The sequence below is a fragment of the Euprymna scolopes genome, chromosome 11 (genome assembly GCF_053919585.1).
Source record: "Euprymna scolopes isolate OS-2025 chromosome 11, ASM5391958v1, whole genome shotgun sequence".
Lineage (NCBI taxonomy): Eukaryota > Metazoa > Mollusca > Cephalopoda > Sepiida > Sepiolidae > Euprymna > Euprymna scolopes.
In genome coordinates this window covers 6,401,986-6,424,038 of record NC_136492.1, presented here as the reverse complement: position 1 = coordinate 6,424,038, position 22,053 = coordinate 6,401,986, and the positions used below count along the sequence as shown (strand labels likewise).

The 22,053-nt window shown below is 33.4% G+C and overlaps 1 protein-coding gene across 1 annotated transcript in view; it reads right to left on the bottom strand.

Moving 5' to 3' along the window:
- LOC145287758 (N(6)-adenine-specific methyltransferase METTL4-like) overlaps nucleotides 1–22,053 on the bottom strand; it is a 769,319-nt gene that overhangs the window by 471,774 nt on the left and 275,492 nt on the right. Inside the window, exon 3 of the mRNA XM_080135539.1 lies at nucleotides 3,399–3,615. Coding sequence (XP_079991665.1) covers nucleotides 3,399–3,615 — 217 coding nt within the window. The remainder of the gene's footprint in view (nucleotides 1–3,398; nucleotides 3,616–22,053) is intronic.

Genomic DNA, 22,053 nt, shown 5'->3' with positions numbered 1-22,053 from the left:
CATCTCAAAAAATTCAGAAACATAATTTATCCGCTATCTTATATATTCAAACCGAGAGATCTTTTAAAAAATTTTTGATTGAAAATGTTTGAATCTCTCTTGCACTTGGTTCACCGAGTATATTTGCCAGGTAGTTTTTAGAATTATAATGTGATGTCCGAAATATATATATATATATATATATATATATATATATATATATACACACACACACCGGTGGAGAGGGGGTAACCGGCTTTGTCCAGGTGTAAAATACGCTTAAATATGATATTTTAATTTGTCCAGATTTCATATATATTATTAACTAGTGAGGGGTACCCGGCGTTGCCCGGGTGTTTCTAGGTGTACGTGAAAAAAAAACAGGTGCCCGTGAAAAAAAAACGAAGCTTTTACGACGTGCAGTTAGAAAATAGTAAAGTGTGAAAAAATAAAATAGGTGCGCGTTTTTGATTGACGTGACGGCGATAGGTATTCAGCAGTCAGCATTTTGTGCGGGACAGTTTTTAATGAGGTCAATAAATCGGTTTGTTTGTTTTTAAAAACCCGCTCCCCCGTCTGATATGACGAAGTCGACATTGACCAAACGTTCACTGGCTCTGGGCCTGTGATTAGAGTCGAGTTTCGCTTTTTTTTATACCGAAAACCGAATGGTACGAGGGGTACCCGGCGTTGCCCGGGTGTTTTTCGGGGTATGTGAAAAAAAAACCCGAAGCGTTGACGACGCGCAGTTGGAAAATAGTAAAGTGTTTTAAAAAAAACAGGTGCACGTTTTTGATTGACGGCGATAGGTATTCAGCAGTTATTTTGTGCGGGACAGTTTTGAATAAATGGGTTTGTTTGTTTTTAAAAACTCGCTCCCTCGTCTCGAAATGAAAGCTACAGTCTGATATGACGAAGTTGACATTGACCAAACTGGCTCTGGGCCTGTTATTAGAGTCGAGGTTCGCTTTTTTTATACCGAAAACCGAATGTAACGCGCGCCGATGCGGGAAATGTGGAATAATTAACGTTTGAAAGTCAATAAAATTAAATAGAGAGGTGAGCTCCGTGGATAATTCGTAGATATTACAATTTATAGATGATATAAAAAGTTTTAAAAAGTTGTGAAGCGAGCAAGCGCTTGTTTGAAAGAAGCCTTCCGTGGACATCGAGGAAAAGCGAACATACATACACACATACATTTTCGCTTGTATATCTATAGATGAGTCGTGATTTCAAAAGTAAAAAAAAAAAAGGAAGGTATTTGGGTGTTATCTAGAATCGAAACCGAAACTGTGGCATTCAAAGCTGGTAACGTTACCACTGTACCAACGTGACACACATATGAACTGATTAAAAATCAAAAATAAACTAAGATGAATGTACAAAATTTTTAATGATTTTTTCAATTTTGACTTAATTTTGATCCTTAAAACTATTTTAATTGGCTTAAGACCCATAAAAGAACGGTCCATAAAAAATCCGATCATTTGAGGTCCCCTAGCGCCTTTCTGCGACTTTTAGTTTCGGAAGAGATAGAGTTTGAAAATATGGAAACAGACAGATATAGCCTTTTATATATTAGATATATATATATGCAGCAGCATTCAATCTTGGTAAATTGATTGAACAGGCTTCCCCCCCCCCAAGGAGGAAGTTCGATGGGAATGTCAAATTTACAAGCAATCCTCAGTCGCATGTATACCTCAGTTAGGGGTAACGATGAAGTTGGATTTATGGAGGTGTCCATGGCTCCCTACATATGTCACCTAGCATGATAAACCACCTGGTACTTATCAGGTTCACAAACACTAATCTCATATATATATATATATATATTTATGTGTGCGTATATATATTTGTTTAAAACATTTAGCCTACCAAACTCCTCTGTCAGTTTTTGGTCGATAGACATGAAACTTAATATATAGGATCTTCAAACCCATGCAAAACTTCATATTTGGGTTTTAGCTGGGGAAAATCAGTGCAAAAGTGTGAGAATTAAAAAGATGGAATTTGCCAAGTTATGGTTGAACGACGACATTACGGATATGTCTGCCTAACGTAATAGCTATTGGTTCATGTTTTAATTTTTAGCCTTTTCTTTAATTTTCACATTTTGTATTGTCGTTCGACCTTCACCTGGCAAATTCCATTTTTTTTTTCATTTTCACACTTTTGCACGGATTTTCCCTGGCTAAAACTCAAATATAAAGTTTTGCATGGGCTCGAATACCTTATATATTAAGTTTCATCTCTGTAGACCAAAAACTGACAGAGGAGTTTGGTAGGCAAAATATTTTTTGAAAATATATATATGCATACATAAATATATATAGAAAGAGGCTTGTGTTTACTATAACCATTTTATGCAAATATTACGCAAGTATAAATCATGTAGAATATCTGCATCCCATAAGAAAACCGAAAAAATTAATAAGAAATTAATTAAAATGAATGTTTAAAAGAAGATGCAAATTAGTTGGATCTTTTGCAGATGAATACAATTCCATGCCCCATATGTAACAAAGTTGTATATTCTTTTTAAATAAACAGAAAAAAGGTTCGGTTTTTTTCTTCTTCGCCTTCGGGCCAAGATCTTTTTTCTGTTATCAAAGTGTAGTATCTGTTCTGATAGATACTGCAATCAAAGCTCATATGTGGGTGCAACCCCACATATCAGACCATTGCTACTGAGCAATCAGTTTTGGTCAATGTAGGGAAATCCTTCATACCAATTGTCACTATCCAATTCCCTCTTGGGGGAGCTGGTCCCCCTCCCCTCACTCTCCACGTTAAAAAACGGCCTTGTGCCTAATTTGCTCAGTGGGGAAGCAAATAAATAACTAAATAGAAAAAAAAAGGCTTGCCTTTTTTTTTCTATTGTTCTTTTTTCTATTGTTCTTGGCCTTCGGACCGGGATCAAAGTGTATTATGGTGGAAGAAGATTCTAGCTAAGAGAAACTTTTGTTTAGTTCTAGAGTGACAAGGATGACCAACGACCCCGAGTTGGCCTTGTACCTAAGTTTTTTGTTCATGTTCATTTTTGCCTGAATAAAAAAATTTAATATTTCAAAGTGTAGTATCTATTCTGCAGATGCTGCACTTAAGGTAATTTGTCTCGGTCAATGGAGGGGAAACCCTATATACTGAGACAATTATTATTTTTGGTCCCAACCAGAGTGCCCCTTTTGCCCTTTTTTTTTTTTTCATGGAGCTGATTTAACCCCATATTAAAAACGACCTTGTGTCACATTTTGTTTTCATGGGGAGGCAAATAAATGGAAAAAAAGGGTTTTTAATATGAATATAAAAAAAAAAAAAAATTATAGGAATAGGGATAGAGACTTAATGAGTGGCATTTAATTTGGGTCATCGTGTGAGCGTGAGGTTAAAAGATTCAAATTTCGACCACTTACCTTTGTGTGATAGATACAAAATATTCTCATCTGCCATTCTAGTTGATTGAATATTTTCACAGTGAAGGACCCAGGAGTCTCCGGGACCTTCAATCGTTGCAGCCATCCGGGCCTCACAATTATTATCAGGAGGGGAGAAGTCTGTTGGCTGGAAATACTTCAACTCCCTTGCAGCATTTACAAGATTTTGGTAAGCCAAAGAGATTGTCTGCTTCACCTAAAAGAAGAGTAAATAAATTGCAAACTCAAGATGTAAAAATATTTTGCAATACCTTAATCTAGCTATATCTATATATATAAAAGCGAAAATGTATGTATGTATGTATGTGTTAGCTTTTTTCTGTCTGTCTACAAACGGCTTTTTTAGCCGTCATTCTCAGTTGGCTCGCTCCTTCTTAAAACTTTTTATATGCTGTCTAAATAATAATATCTACGATTAAGAAGCTCGGGTCGCAGCTATCTTTAATTTACCCGACTTTTACCAGCTATTTTTGAGATATTTTTTGATCGCCGCATAGCGGGGAAAACAGAAACTGGCTTCTAGCGCAAAACTAGGTCAAACATCACATAACTTAACGTTCTCGCACCTGCTAATTTCGGTTTATAAACATCAACTTAACAAGCTTATCAATTCATTTGTTCCCATGGGCGAGATGGTTGGGTCAAAGGGTTTTTTTTTTTTCCATTTCTTTTCCACCTCCGCGTCAAAGGTTCGGAGTTCAAGTCTACCTTTCTACTAAACCTTTTTTTTTTTCTTTTACACCTCCAAACACCTGGCCAACGTTTTTTTTTTTTTAAACAGGGTTGTTTTGATCTACCCCACCAACACACGCCTCCAAACACCCGGGCAACGCCGGGTACCCCCGCTAGTATAATATAAATATGAGAATGTGTGTATGCGTGAGAACAATTCTCAACCTATATACTCAACAAATTTTTGACCTACAGACTTGAAATTTGATATATAGTGTATTCAAATATGTGGAAAACTTTTTAATGGATTTTCATCTGGAGAAAAGGGTTGCTAAGGAGTCAAAATTGAAATATTGGTACATGGGGGTGATTGGATTTTTATCTGTTTGTCAATTGTTTCATGAATGCGCATGTGTTCACATGACAGATTACTTATGTTAAGAATAAGTAGGTTTGAAAACATTTTTTAAAGATCGTATCAAAATGTCCTGTTGGTAATCATCACACTTGACTCACTGTCTTTAGGTTTTGGTTTCGATCTCAGCTCGAGTATTTTTTTTTTTTTTACTTACAAGAAGTGAACTGTTTACAAATAACATAATACTCGCATGGACCTGTCTTAGTTTCTTTGTTATTTCATTTTTTTTTTCAAGGAATTTAACGTTACGTTTAATACTTAGGGTGTTTCTCTTTATGATAAATAAGAATTCTGCATTAATTATAAATAATATTTATGCATATTTTACGACCAGGCAACGTCAGGCGATCTGCTAGCTCATAATAAATATTTATGTAAGGGACTTAGTCCAGTCCATAAATAAAGGTCCTTATCTCCTATATAATAAAATGACGGCAAAGTATCATAGGTTTACAACAAAAAATGTCACATAAAAATTCAATAATGTACTTGCAATAACCCTTATCCCTGAGTGGCTTCCGGGCCTTGATAAGTGGTGATCACTGTGTAAAAAAATTTTTTAAAATACATCTAGACTAATATCCACTATTTTATGTACCTTTTGAACACCATTTTATACACATTGAACCGTGATATTAAAATGCTACATTGCATCCTACGAGCAACACCATCACAATCACAGCATTTTTAGAGGAAGACGTCCCTATTTTTCTCTCTAAATATTTAATCCTACCACAACTCTAAGCTGTCACCAGACCAAATTCTACATTTTCCACAGATTCTGTGCTTTCACCGCACATAACTTGCTATTAAAAACATAGACTAAACATATTCTTCCCAGTTTCCGATTTGTAAATAATAACGGCTCCCTCACTAAACTCCCTCCAATCTGATTGGCTGAGCTCTGATTATTCTCATATTCCAGAATCCAATTCTACATTTTATAAACAAATGGTTACTAAAATTACAATATGGCGTAACTAATAGGCATATGACTTCACAAGTTTTTTTCATGCTTATGTCATCACTGTCTTCTTTTAAATAAAGTAGGTCCAAATTATAGATGTGTATTATTATTAACATATATACTTTACCCTCCGATTCAAATATGTTTTTTTCTTTATATCTAAATTTTTATTTTTACATCTGTTTAAATTTTCCTTAATATATACTTCTTTTATAGTTTTTATATGTTGTATAATTCCAGCCCTTTTCCTCTTCTGATGAGAAGCATTTAGCTTCGAAATGTCATCGTCTACTGAGTTTTTTCTCTCTATTTTATTTTCACTTTCCTTATTGAACTTTTACTCCTTATCTCTTATTTAACATTATATATATATATATATATATATATATATATATATATATATATATATATATATATATATATATATATATATTCAGGCAAACATTATTAAAAACAACAGAGATACCTTGCTTAATGATTCTTTTTTTTTTCATTTTTCCGATCTTTCGTAAGATTTTTTTAACTTCAAGATGGAAGGTATTTACAAATGTTCCATGGTTCAAACGAGCGCTTTCAATTCTTTCTTTAATCATCATCAGGTGGAGATAAAATATTAAAAATAGAAGTGAAATATATAGTTACGAATGATAAAACGAGTCAATGAAAAGTCGATTAAAATATACATTTACGAGTGATAAAAAAACTCGATTAAAAATTAGGATGATAAAAGGCAATGTTAGTAAAACCAGTCGTATACTGGTTATGCTAAACATTTCAGCACATTATTGCTACTTTCAAACTTAATGCTATTTATAGATGGGTGCTGGGTTTTTATATATAGTGCTTCAAGTATTTTTAATTTATATATTTATATATAGTGCTTCAAGTATTTTTAATATATATATATATATATATATATATATATATATATATATATATATATATATATATATAGAGAGAGAGAGAGAGAGAGAGAGAGAGAGAGAGAGGGGGGGGGGAGGGAGAGAGAAATAAAAAAGAACAAACGAAGTTATGTGTTCATCAACGTTTCGTCTTTATTTTGAGACTTCCTCTGGATGAATGAAATTAAGAAAACAAAACACCGGCACGAATATTTGAAAATATATTCTTGATTTAATGAAATGTATGACCCTGTTATTTTCAGAAACAGGAAAAGTCGTTGGAAATTTAAAAAAAAAAAAAATAGAGGGGGCATAGCCTTGTGAAAGAGAGTAAAATTAAAAAAAAAATTTTTTTTTATAACGTCATATAGCCGTTAATATATTTAAAAAGATATGATGCAATTCATACTCTTTTGGGAACAAACATGTCTGTTATAATTCAAATATGGATGCGTAACTGAAACGAATATATATATATATATATATATATATATATATATATTTAGAGGATTAGAACAAGATTCTAAAGAGCAGAGTATATTTTAATGTATTAGTAAATTCATTAATACAATTAAAATAAAATAAAATAAAACACTGCTCGTTGTAATGTAGATATACATTAAGCTCGATAGGCATATATGTCTTAGAGCTATTTTAATAATGAGTAAGTTGATTGATAATTTATAATTAAAATTAAAAATCTGTTTCATAAGGAAGAACCAAAAAAAATCAATAAATTGTACGATCGTTTCGGAAACGATGTTTTTATTGTGATACACAGTGAGTCTTGAACAATAATTTTAATCATATATTTTTTGGAAACAAAGTCTCCTCATCAGCAAAAATATTGGGTGGGTTTTTTTTAAAGACACAATAATAAACCTAGCATTTTTTGGTGTCTTTAAAAAAACCACACCCAATATTTTTGCTGATGAAACTTTGTTTGAAAAACTATATCACTGTCTATCACAATGAAAACATCGTTTCCGAAACGATCGTACAATTTATTAATTTTGTTTGTTCTTCCTTATGAAACAGATTTTTAATTCTAATTATAAATTATCAATCATCTTATTCATATATATATATATATATATATATATATATATATATATATATATATATATATATATGAGACAAATAGTGGAGTTCATGCCAATATAAATAAATAATCAATCATATCCATGTTTTTTGTATGCCAAATAAATGGCCGCCAATTGTATTTTGAACGATGTAATTTCTCATCAATAATTGTGTTCCTATCTCTTTTCTCATCTCAAAAGGTGCACCTCAGACCAACTGGACCGAACAATTAGAATCCATCGTTACCTAAATGATCGAATGAAGAATCGACCGATACCTATTTGCTTTGCACAAAACCAATTACGGTCCAAAAGACATTTCCTTTTTTCCTTTGAGATTCTTCCCTCTTTCACAACAATAGCTTGTTTTTGTTTGTTGTTTTTGTTTGTTGTTTTTGTTTGCTGTTTTTGTTTGTTCTCCCCCCCCCCAATTGATTGGATTCGTAAAGCGTCGCTTGCTTTCATCAAATCAAAGACCTGATTAGCTGACCTGAAGGACTTCCGCAATCTCATTGGTCCAAACGGCCAAACATTGATAAATCGATTTTTGCTTTCTTTTTAAGCTAGGTGCAATTTTTAAACATTTTTCTTTCTTCCCAGTTCGTATTGATATATTTGAACAGTCAAAACTTGTGACCTCCGTAAATTTAGGTCACATGATATTTTTTTTAGACAGTGTAATCGCAAAAAAAAAAAAAAAAAATGGGGAGGGTTAACTTATGAATACACAGTTTCAGTTTTCTTGGGTCTGTGTGGTGTTCCTGCTCTTTTTGTTTAACTGTGGTTGCAGTTTCTATATGGCCAGTTATCATTTGTAGCTCATGTGTACTAGTCTTCGTATTCAAGAGTTTTCTCCAATATTTCAGCTTTATCAAGATATATTTGTTGGTTAAATATGTTTCTCATTCCGTGGAATTTCCACGGGCCCTGCTAATAATAATAATTCTGATTTCGTTTATCAACGTCTCCCTGGAAAGAGATTGGATTCATTTCCAGAGGATTTCCCTCAATCCCGACTCCAAACCAGGAGTTTCAAAGATCAATGGTTTTCCTAAGGATGTTGGTGGTACCTACAATAGCAGAAGTCTGAAGGCCGCCTAAAACATTGGGGATTTGTAGTTTTTTCAATTGTCCTTCCAGACGACTTGATACTACTCCTAGCGTACCAACTATGACCAGGATTATTTGTGTTTTAACCCCGCGTATACGCCTTATCTCTAAGGCCAATAGAGCATAATTGCTCTACTTCTTGTTCTCCTTCTCTCTCACATTTCTGTCCCAGGGTACTGAGAAGTCTACAATCTTCCAGTTTTTTGAGACCTTGTCAATGACAACCAAATCTGGACGATTATGTTCCAATTGCTTGGTCGTTATGACACTTTTGTCCCACCATACCTATACCTTGTCATCCTCACTTGTTCTCACTTCATTAGGCACCTCCTCAAACCATTTTCCAGCACATTTCACCACAACTTTCTTACAGACCTCCCAATATATCCGGAGTCCCATGCGATCGTGTCTTTTGTGGTACTCTCTCTGGGCCAGTCCACTACACCCTGCTGCAAAATGCACAAATAACTCTGAGGTTTTATCACAATTCCGGCATTTTGCAGCAAATTTCTCTCCTAGAACCACTTTTTTGAACAATCATGTTCCTAATGCCTGCTCTTGTGCGGCACAAACAAAAGCTTAGCCAGATAATAATAATAATAATAATAATAATAATAATAATAATAATAATAATAATAATAATTATATGATAATAATAATAATAATAATAATAATAATAATAATAATAATGATAATAATAATAATAATAATAATGATAATAATAATAATAATTATAATAATAATGATAATAATGGTGATGATAATTATAATATTAATAATAATGATAAATAATAATAAAATAAAAAATAAACATAATAATAAAAATAATAAAATAAAATAATAAAAATAAGATAATAATAATAAAATAATAAAAATAAAAATAATAATAGTAACAATAATAATGATAAATATAATAATAATAATAATGATAATGATGATGATAATAATAATAATAATAATGTTTGTACTAGAAAGAACTGTTTCCACCCCCACCCCCTCCTAACCCTTACCCTGAAATGACCAACAACCTGGCATTTAACTCAAGACTGGAGCCCATAGAGGGAAGGTATTAGTACACTCGTGACAGAAAACTGTTTTAAAGAACCGAACGAAATACGAGTTTATGTCTTTAAAAAAAAAAAAATTAAATGTTACTTCGAATTCATTTCAGAAAACAGTCTTTGTTTCGATATAAACGTATAATTTTGTTTGTCAATTCCAATTTAATGAAAATTCTCTAAAAATGAATGCAAAAATTTCCAGACAGGCGACAGGTGAATAATCTAGTTAAATGTTAGTTCGAATTTATAACAGAAACCAGACTTTTTACCGATATTGACATAGAAATTTGCCCCGCCTTTGAACGAGGGAATTAAATACTACCAAAGCGACGGGGGGGGGGGGGATTGCCCTCCTCCGCTTTTCCCATACATTTCCAGCGGCTAAAACGTATGGTGTAAGATAGACCTATCTTCAAACGCCCTCTTTCAGAGCATGACTTTCGACTTTTACTAAGTAGAATACTTAGTTATTTATTTTTAAAAAATCCCCCCCCCACCATATGTATGTGTGATAGTGCACGATACCTCTTGGATACACGGGAGCTTTACACTATCCCTGCATCAGAACCACACGTAAAACAATTCTGGGCTCGGTATTGCCACAAACATCAAAAAATGTCTATTACAAATAATCCAAACCATGGGACCCAGAAGAAAGATCTGGGTGTCATGATCGGCAGGTGCTCCTTCGGTAGCCAGTATGGAGGACCCAGTCGTCATCCTGCAAATGTCGGCCAACTTTCTAGTTTCAGAAACTCAAATGACATGGACGCTGAACAGGTAAGTATAACCTCTAATTTCAGGGAACAAAATGATACCGAACAAACACAGCATAGCCATGATAACCATCAAAAGGAAAAAAACTGAAGAAAGAAATGGACAACAAAAGTGAATAGACTCGTAATAGAATGCTACTATAGAAGCCATCCTAAATATAGATATGGAGGTTATCGGAAACGAATGAAAGAACTATGGGACCTATCCAGTGACTACCATACTACAGAACAAAGAATTGCGGACCAAGCAAGATTGACACTCAAGAAAGGTTGGCTCTCTAAACTAGAATTAACAGAAATTCAGCGAAAAATAAATGATAAAACTGAACAAGAAGCATCCCCTAACGGAACCGCACGTAGAGCAACCCCACAAGTTGAAGCCTCACAAGTAAAAACGCCAAAGGCTGAGGACCAACAAAAAACGAAGTCTATAAACGTGGAAACCGAGAACAATGAAACAGAACTAACAGAGAATGAAGCAACTCAAATAAACAAAATAATACAGTTGATGAACGAGGAAAAAACAAAGCTCCCATCGTTAAGGAACCAAGCAGAAGAAATTAAGACCAGAAATAGAGAAGGTTAACAAACTCCTCTCACATATCCCAACAAATACAATCGCAGACTTAAATAACCTGATTTACGCAGGCGCCAAAATGATAAGTATGAATCTCAAATCAGAAAAACAACCGAGGACAAGCGGACCGACAAAATCTGGATGGGAAATAAGACTAGAAACTCAAATGCACAAACAAAAAGAAACCAAAATAATCACCAGGAAGAAAGCAATGTGAAAAAAACGGAATCTTGGAAATGTAACTGACAGGGAGAGGCTAAACAAGAAACATGAAGAACTGGACCAAAAAATAAAAGCAAAAGAAGCGAGATTGAGATGATATAGATATAAATCTGAACAATGCACACAAAACAGAACATTTGAAACTAATGAAAGCCAATTCTACCGAAATGTGAACAGAGGAAAAACAAAAACAGAACAACCAAATCTGACAGAAACAAAACTCTACTGGAATAAAATATGGGAAGAGCGACGAGATCACAATAGAAATGCTGAGTGGCTGAAAGACATGAAAGAAGAGTTACAACAAATAGAAGAAGGAACAGTGAATGAAATCAGCAAGGAAACCCTAAAGAAAACCATAGGAAAAATGGCAAACTGGAAAGCACCAGGGCAGGACGGGATACATGCATACTGGTTCAAAAAATTCACAACCTTACACGAAAGGCTAGCCCAAAACCTGAGATGTATACAGGAATCAAGCATACCAGACTGGATGACAAAAGGTAGAACTACACTGCTACAGAAGGACACGGAGAAAGGAACCGTCCCTAGCAACTATAGGCCAATCACGTGCTTACCAACTATGTGGAAGATACTGACAGCACAACTGAGGGAACAAATCTACCACACCCTGAATAACCGTGGACTCATCTCCGAGAAGCAGAAAGAATGCCAAAAAGGAAAAAGAGGAACACATGACCTGTTATATATAGATCAAAAGATCCTAAAGGAGGTAAAAAGGAGGAGAAAGAATGTAGCCATGGCATGGATCGATTACAAAAAAGGGTACGTCAGGATTCCCCAAGCATGGATAATAGAATGCCTAAAATGTATAAAATATCAAGCAGGATCACCAACGTAATAGAAAATGCCATGAAAACATGGAGACTGGAATTGACAGCTGATGGACAACACATAACAGAAATTAACATACAAAGAGGCATCTTCCAAGGAGACTCGCTATCACCACTACTGTTCATCATAACCATGATGCCCTTGAACAGTATTTTGAGAAAGTGCCAAGCCGGATACAAGTTCTCCAATACAGAGGAAAAAATGAACCACCTGATGTATATGGACGATCTGAAACTTTTTGCAAGGACCGAAAAGGAGCTAGAGACACTAATTAACACTACCAGAATCTTCAGCCAAGATATCCAAATGGAATTTGGAATGGAAAAGTGCACACAACTAGTTATAAGAAAGAGAAAACTGGAAACGACAGAAGGCATGGAACTACCCAACCAAACAGAAATGAGGGCACTAGGGGAACAAGACGAGTATAAATACTTGGGAATTCTGGAAGCGGACACCATCAGAGCAACAGAAATGAAAGAGAAAATTGGAAAGGAATACCTCAGGAGAACAAGAAAACTCTTGGAAACGAAATTATATAGCAGAAACCTAATAAAAGGTATAAATACATGGGCAGTATCACTAGTAACATACTCTGGACCGTTTATAGGATGGACAAAAGAAGAACTGAGACAACTCGACCAGAAAACCAGGAAACTCATGACCATGCATAATGCACTACACCCAAAGGACGATATTGACAGACTCTACGTGAAAAGGAAAGACGGCGGCAGGGGACTGATCTGTATAGAAGACTGTGTGAAGGACACGAAAAAAGAACTAGAAAAATACATAATGCAAAACACTGAAAGGATAATTATGGCAGCGAGAGACACTGAAAAAAACAACAAAGCAGAAAACAGAGAGGCAAACGACAAAACGAGAAAAGACAAATGGGAAGAGAAACAACTCCACGGAAGATTCATAAGAATGACAAAAGATGAGAATAACGAAAACACCTGGACATGAATGCGAAAAGGACATATAAACTGAGAAACTGAATCTCTAATAACTGAAGCACAAGATAACTCGATAAGAACCAACCATATCAAAGCAAGGATCGATAAAACACAAGAAAACAGCAAATGCAGACTCTGTGGACAAAGAGACGAAACGATAAACCATATAGTAAGTGAATGCAGTAAACTTGTCCAAAAGGAATACAAAAACAGGCATGACCAAGTGGGGAGAGCGGTACACTGGGAATTGTGCAAACGATTGCATTTTGAGCATACAGACAAATGGTACAAGCATAAACCTGCAACAGCACTCGAAAACGAGAACCACAAAATCCTATGGGACATGGACATACAGACGGATAAACCCATCCAAGCAAGAAGACCAGATGTCGTAATAATTAACAAAAAAGAAAAATCCTGTCAAATCGTAGACTTTGCAGTCCCAGCTGACCACAGGGTGAGTATGAAAGAAAAGGAGAAATGAAGCAAATACACAGAGCTAGCCAGAGAGTTAAAAGGGATTTGGATGATGAAGAAAATCAAAATAGTACCGATGATAGTAGGAGCACTAGGAACAATTCCGAAAAACTTCAAAAAAAGAATGTCAGAAATTGGAATCAAAGGAATAACTGCAAAAGCACATGACTAACGATAATGAAAACGGCTGAAATATTAAGGAAAACCCTTGAATGCGGAGAATAATACAAGACAATATAACGAATAAGCGTTACAGGGAATGAAGAACACCGAAACTGCATATCTACAAGTTCTACACCCCCCATCATCCATCCGCCCCCATTGTTTCATCACTGTTCCTCCCAATAAAAAAGTGATACCAAAGGGCCGAGAAGGGTCAATAAGGACTGAAAGACTGAGGAGCGAGTGCCAACCAGACCTCAGCTGGACAAGCACAAAGAGAACTGGGACCTTGGGGAGGCTGAGTGCCACTCAAATTCCAGTATAAACCAATGGCCACTACCAGCGAGAAATCAATGGTAACCGGCTGTTATGATGATGCAAATTCATTTGCAAATGCTATCGATGGAGGTGGAGAGAGCTGGACGTCTAGGGAGACTTGTTGTCACTCAGCTTCCAGAGAACACCACAGGTTTCCAATCAGATCGTTTGTTGACTTGTGTGAAAGCTCCATGTGAGCCAATAATAATAATAATAATCTGTATTATATTTCTCTTAGTCTGTTAGTCTATTCCACGTTTTCATGGAGACTATCGAGCCGATCTGGCCGAAATTTTGTATGGACATTTATTATGTAACGGTGCAGTGAACTTTGTACTATGATATAGGAGGTGTCTTCAATAAGTTTCAAGACTTTTTTTGTACAGGCACTTAAAACTGTCGTAGACTCATAAAAATTCAGTATATTATTGCTATACATCTTATGAGATGACTGACTAATTCTTATGATTTCACATTCAAATGAACAGCGACAGCAGGAATTGGAATACACCCTACTAAAGCCTAGTTGTCACAGTTGGTGAATTTAAAAACTGCAATCTGGACGTGAGGACGCTTTACAAGAACGAAATGCAATAAAATTCTGTTTTAAACTTAAAGAAAAATGCCACAGAAACGTATGAAATGCTTCAGACTGCTTTTGGACCAACTTGCACGAATCGAGCATCAGTTTTTGAGTGGCATAAGAGATTCAAGGAAGGCAAGGAGTCTGTGAGGGATGATGAGATGTGTGGGAGGAGTAAGAACACCAGAGTTGATTGGCCAAATAAAGAATTTCATGGATAAGGACTGTCTATAGAGATAATAAGTGCACAGTTTGATGTCAGTGTGAGAACTGTACACACAAACTACATCAAAGGGAGGCCACTCATATTCTTGTTCAGGGTTACTAGATTAGCCTGTGTAATGCCAAATTTTGTACATTTGGCATTTTTAAAAGCAGTTTGACCTTCAAAAATTCTCTTTAGCCTTTTTCAAAGCAGAATGTATGGACTAAGAAAAGAACAAACACAATATTAAAGATATTTAAAAATCAGACTACATCAAAGGGAGGTCACTTATGTTCCTGTCCAGGGTTGCTAAACTGACATTTTAAAAGCCAAAGTTTGCAAATTTTTCCTACTTTGAAGCAGTTTGGCCTTCAAAAATTTATTTCGCCTTTTTCAAAGTGTAACATAAGGAAGGAGCAAATAGTGAAGAAATGATGAATGTGAGAAGTGTGAAGGGCCAACGTTGCCTTCACATTTCCGCCAATTTCCAGAAAAATCTAATTGATGGGTCAAAAGTGTCATTTTTTGCAATTCTGGGGCATTTATGACCCCTTTTGAGCTCCTGGGAATGCTGAATCCCAGTGAAAATGGACAAACGGTGCAGTTTCACGCCTTAAAACATGTATATTTGAATTCAACATCATGAAAAACTTCTATATAGACATACATATCAAGTTTTTGAGTAATATGAAAAGAGCTCCTAAAAGGCATGTTTTTTTTAGCCCTAAAAGTCCCAGAGGGATGCGAACCTGAATTTTTCCAGGGTCACCCTTACTGAATTTATATTAAAAACAATAGCCTCCATATCTTGGCCAAGTTTCAGGAAAATCTAATAGATGAATCAAACGCTATGGGCAAAAGTGTAATTTTTGGACATTTTGAGGCATTTTTTTACCTCTTTTGAGCCCCTGGAGATGCCAAATCCCAGTATAAATGGATAACAGTGCAGTTTCAGACCTTAACGCATGAATATTTGAGTTGGCCATCGTGAAAAACCACTACATAGTCAGGGGAAAACTCTTTTGAGCCCCTGGAAATGCAACGAGTATCGCAAAAAAAAAAATATTTTACTGTGCACATCTATTTAATGAAATACAATTTGTGGCAAAATTTCAGGAAAAACTAATGGACAGTTATCTGGCAATCGTCTGGACTAATGGACGCCACTGAAAACATAGGTTCCTCTCTGATAAATCAGAGGACCAATAATATATAGATGATATTTGAGAACGAGGTTACATAAAAAGGAGGTCACTCTTCTGTTCTTGTCAACTATTGTCAGATTTGTCTAATTTTGCAAACTGTGCCTTCTTAGAAGTAGTTTGGCCTTCAAAAAAAAAACAATATTATATGGATTATAATAATAATAATAATAATTATTATTTTTATTATTACTATTTTTATTATTATTCTTATTATTTTTATTATCATTTTTATCATTTTTATTCTTATTATTGTTATTATTATTAATATTATTATTACTAATTTTATTATTATTATTATTATTTTTAATATTATTATTACTAATTTTATTATTATTATTATTATTTTAAATATTATTATTATTATTATTATTACTAATTTTATTATTATTATTATTATTATTTTTAATATCATTATTACTAATTTTATTATTATTATTATTATTATTTTTAATATTATTATTACTAATTTTATTATTATTATTATTATTATTATTATTATTATTATTATTATTATTATACTAAAAATAATATAATGATTTGAGGACATCTGCTGCTGAATTGATGTAGCCACAAAGCAAAGAATCAGAAAAACATTTTGAATTAAATATATTTTTAAACGCACTTAAATTTTATTGGAAGAATTTTTAAAGACAGCGACGAACAAGTAATGGCGTCGTTTCTTGTGTTGTTTGGAAATCTTGAAAGCCTGTCAAGAAGGATTGTGATCAGCAGAGGTCAACGAAAGATGCATCGATATTTTCAAAAGTGAAAATGCCTCTGGTTATCAAACACTAAAAAGAACGTATTTCTTTCGTTGGCATCAACTACATAACACGCCTGGATATCTTAGGAACTAGGAGGCGTGGTATACCGAGAAATATGTGGTTCGGGTGCATCAGAAATGATGCAAATGCATGTAACCTTACTGATTATATATATATATATATATATATATATATATATATATATATATATATATATATATAAATATATATATATAATGGGTTCTTGGTTTTTCATTGAGAATTATGTCTGGATCATTGTAATAATGTTTTTAAGTCATTGAAATCGTTTTTCTGAAACGCGCGTAAAAACGATTTCAATGACTTAAAAACATTATTACAATGATCCAGACATAATTCTCAATGAAAAACCAAGACACGAAATAATAAAATAATGTTAAAAAATACACATTGTTGGTGACTACTCCCTTATTTAAATATATATATATATATATATATATATATATATTGTCATCCACATACAGTACTGTTTTGTTGTATCACAACTCATCAGTGCAGCTAGACAAACACCTTTCCCCAGCCGTGGATTGAACCTACAACCGTCGCATTGACAGTCAGCGGCTCTCACCATTCGGCTACGAATCAGTGCCGTAAATATTTCTCATAGAGTGTGTATTAAATTCACACCCTCCCGTCACACAGTGCTCGAACCATCAGCTTGTTTACAAACAAATTAATAGTTGGCTCCACTTAATCGCTTTTAAATACGTATATATATATATATATATATATATATATATATATATATATATATATATATATTATATTTTGTGTACAGAAAGTTGTTAGATGAGACAAGTCATTGGTACCATCGGTTGCACATTGAACTTCTTTGCTGAGCAGCCAACACTCATCTGAAGAGAGCTTGATATGGATATCTTAAACGGTCCTAATTATCAGGCTTGAAACTGACGGTACCAATGACTTGTCTCATCTAACAACTTTCTATACACAAAATGCAAAATATAAATACACTCTTATTTTTTGGATTTTCCTTTTAATTGAGCACTCTGCTGGATTTCTTTTTCCAAAAGACTAAATGGGGAGGGGTAGGAATGCTGAACTTAGTCATTTTTTTTATGCTTCGTTCACTGTGCACTCGCGGAGGACCATGCATGCTTCACTTGTTTTTTAGCAGTAAGTGTTCGTTTTCTGCTGCACAGCAAATGTTCACTCCCTCCCCCTCACTCTCAAAAAAATAAATAGATCAACAAATTACACAATTCCCCCAAATCTCAACAAGTTTGAAAGAAAATTTTTGTTTTTTTTGCAAAGATTGGTTCTTCTTCTTGATAATAGTGAAATTCAAAAATCGAAATATTGAATTTCACGTAAAACCTATATTTACTTAACTGTTATGTCGCAGTAATGAACATATCCAAAAATTACGAAAAATGATAAGGTAAAAAGTAAATGAAAAAAAATAGTTTTTGAAGACATTGGCAAGTTTTGCTTACATAATACAGTGTAACCCGGGGGGAGAGATAGGGGGATGCTCTTATATCCGGATCACACTATACATTAACACAGACTTTAATTTTGGACCTGAGAAAATCTCTCTTATATCCGTTTTTCTTACATTTGCGTCTCTTATATCCGGGTTACACTGTAAATTGAATAGCGCGCATATTAGCAGGGGACGTAATTAATTTGTAAACAAGATTCAAAAACTTTTGGCCTATTCAGAAGAAATTAGTTATTTCCCTGGTGTTTATGCCACATGTAACAAAACAAACATGGCAAAATCGTTATTTTCGTTGAATCATGGAAATACTTATTTTATGTAATACTGCAATAATATTTAACTAATTGTAACATGACAATTAAGGAGATAACATTGCTTATCGTTGAAATTAACATAACAAGTAAATAATTATTGCAGGGGGGTGGGTGCTAGAGGTGCTCAAGCACCTGCCCCTTTTACTCCTTTTTTAAAAGTGCCCTTTTCAGAAGAATGTGCTATAGGCCTGTGCCTCATTGAGACACCGTTTTTTTTTTTTTGTTTTTTTGTTTTTTTTACTTGAGCACTTGCTCTGAAAACGTTCTCTGTACGTCACTGGAAGAACCTAAAGATTTTTAACGAAAATTAAGAAAGAAAAAAAAAAACAGCACGAAGTTTGTCTGAATAAAAATCTCTTGCTTCTTGTTGTTCTTAAAAATCCAAGGTTGCTCGAATGACGTACCTAAATACCACATGAATAGAGAATCAATAGGAGTTATTTGTCGCAGATACATAAATAAAAAAAACGCTTATACGAAGATTATCATTTATCCATAAGCAGATCTCAGTAATCTGTATATCAAATTTCGAGTCTGTAGACTAAAAATTGATAGAGTTATTGCGTAGGGAAATGTACACACACACACACACATACACACACACACACACAGAGACAGACACTTTCACTTTTATAGATATACTAGCATGGGGGCCCGGTGTTGCCAGAGTATTTGGAGGTGTATGTTGAGCAAAAAAAAAAAAAAGTGGTAGTAGGGAGGCAGGCTCGAACCCGTACCACAAAGGAGGAAAAGAATGAGGTAAAACCTAACGTTTATTCTGTTACGAGAAATATGTACCAAAGCAAAACGAAAAGTGGCCATGTTCTGTTCAGATGATCTCGGTTGCCATGGGGCTTTTGCTGTAAATGACTGCAAAGCAATGCAGAAACCATAGCAACCGTGCACGGCTGCAAGATGATGCAAATTGCATGGTGAGAGAAAAACCTTGAAACAAAAAGCGGAGGAAGAGAATAAAAAAAAATGGCAATTAAAAAAGTCAAAAACAAAAGAAAGAAAAAAAGAAAAACTAGATGCGCGGTACGTTCAATAAGTTTCCAGACTTTTTTTTTTTTTTTTTTTTTTCTTACAAGCATTTCAAATTGTCGGAGATTCATAAAAATTCAGTATATTATTGCTACATATCTTATGCGATGACTGACCCATTTTTATGGTTTCAGATTCAAATGAACAGCTACAGCAGTATTTAGAATACACCCTACTAAAACCTGATTGTCACAGCTGGTGAATTTCAAAAATGCAATCGGGACGTGATGACACTTTAAAAACACGATATGCAATAAAAGTTTGTTTTAAGCTTGGAAAAAATGCCACAGAAACGTATAGAATGCTTTAGACTGCTTTTGGACCATCTTGCATGAATTGAGCATCAGTTTTTGAGTGGCATAAGAGATTCAAGGAAGGCAGGGAGTCTGTAAGGGATGATGACAGGTGTGGGAGAAGTAAGAGAGTTAGAACATTCAAGTTCATTGGCCAAATAAAAAATTACACGGATAAGGATTGTTGTGACAATAAGTGCACAGTTTGATGTCAGTGTGGGAACTGTACACACAATTATTTATGAGGAACTGAAAATGCGGAAGATTTGCACAAATGCCCCAATCCAGAACTCCATCCTTGTCTATTTGACCAAGATGACCTTGCTCCCTATGACTTTTAGTTAATCCCTAAGCTCAAGGAAAACCTTAGAGGCTGTCGTTATGAGACAATTGAGGCGATGAAAGACACTGTGATAAGGGTCATTGACATGCTCACGCAAGCAGACTTCTATGGGGCCTTCCATAAGTTGTTGGGATGGTACAACAGATACATTGCAGCCGGAGAAGATTACTTCGAAGGAAACTAGAGTTTCATGTGTATACTCTTAATAAAAGTGCTGATACGAAAAAAAAGTCCGGAAACTTATTGAAAGCACCTCATATAAAAAATTTGGAGCATAAAATTTTTATCCAAAATCCTTGATATGCCATAAAACAAACTAAAACACTTTATCTTGGTCCTTACTTTGTTCAGATAAGAGTTTGGAGAGGCTCGATCCGATCAGTCCGTTGATCATGTCACACCTTAGTTCATATAAGTTCATCTACAACTGATTCTTTTAAAAATCAGAACCTTATTTCTCCTTTTGATTTTCCTCTAAAGGCGAAGTTAATGTAACATGATATTTACATTTTTACCAACGTTACATTTTGACACGTTACATTTTGATACGTTACATGTTAACACCCGACGTGGTGCATGAAAGTCTCTCAAAGAAACAAAGGAAAGAAATTCAACACAAATTTTTTTTCAGTTGAAAGAAAAGGCATTTATTACCGGTCGTTTCCACACCAAGCCGCCTGACACGTATTTTCCAAGTCAGCAACCATATCGTAGTATTTCTGCTTTTCCTCTCGGGGTCAATTAACAGTTTCTTAGTCTGCAGCTATAACCAGCTAATATCTATAATTCGTTCCGTTGTCATATATATATACATCTCTATATATATACATACACATTATATATATATATATACATCTCTCTCTATATATATATACATACACATTATATATATATATATCTATATATATATATATCTCTGTAGATATATATATATATCTGTATATATCTATATATATACATAGATATATATACATCTCTCTATATATATACATACATACATATTATAAATATATATATATATATATATACATCTCTCTATATATATACATACATACATATTATATATATATATACATCTCTCTATATATATACATACATATTATATATATATATATATATATATATATACAGGGTGTCCGCAAAGTCTGGCTACATAATGTAGCCAGACTTTGTGGACACCTTATACATATATATATATATATATATATATATATATATATATCATATATCATATATCATATATATATATCATATATATATCATATATCATATATATATATTATATATATATATATATCATATATATATATATCATATATCATATATATCATATATATATCATATATATATATCATATATATATCATATATATATATATATCATATATATATATATGATGTATATATGATATATATCATATATAGATATATATCATATATATACTATATATATCATATATATATATCATATATATATCACATATATATATATCATATATATATATCATATATATATATGTATATATAATATATATATGTATATATATATCATATATATATATGTATATATATATCATATATATATCATATATATATATCATATATGTATATATATAAATATATATATCATACATATATATATATAAATAAATATATATATAATATATAAATATATCACATATATATGTATATAAATATATATATCATATATATATATATATCACATATATATATGTATATAAATATATATATCATATATATATATCACATATATATGTATATAAATATATATATCATATATATATATATATCACATATATAT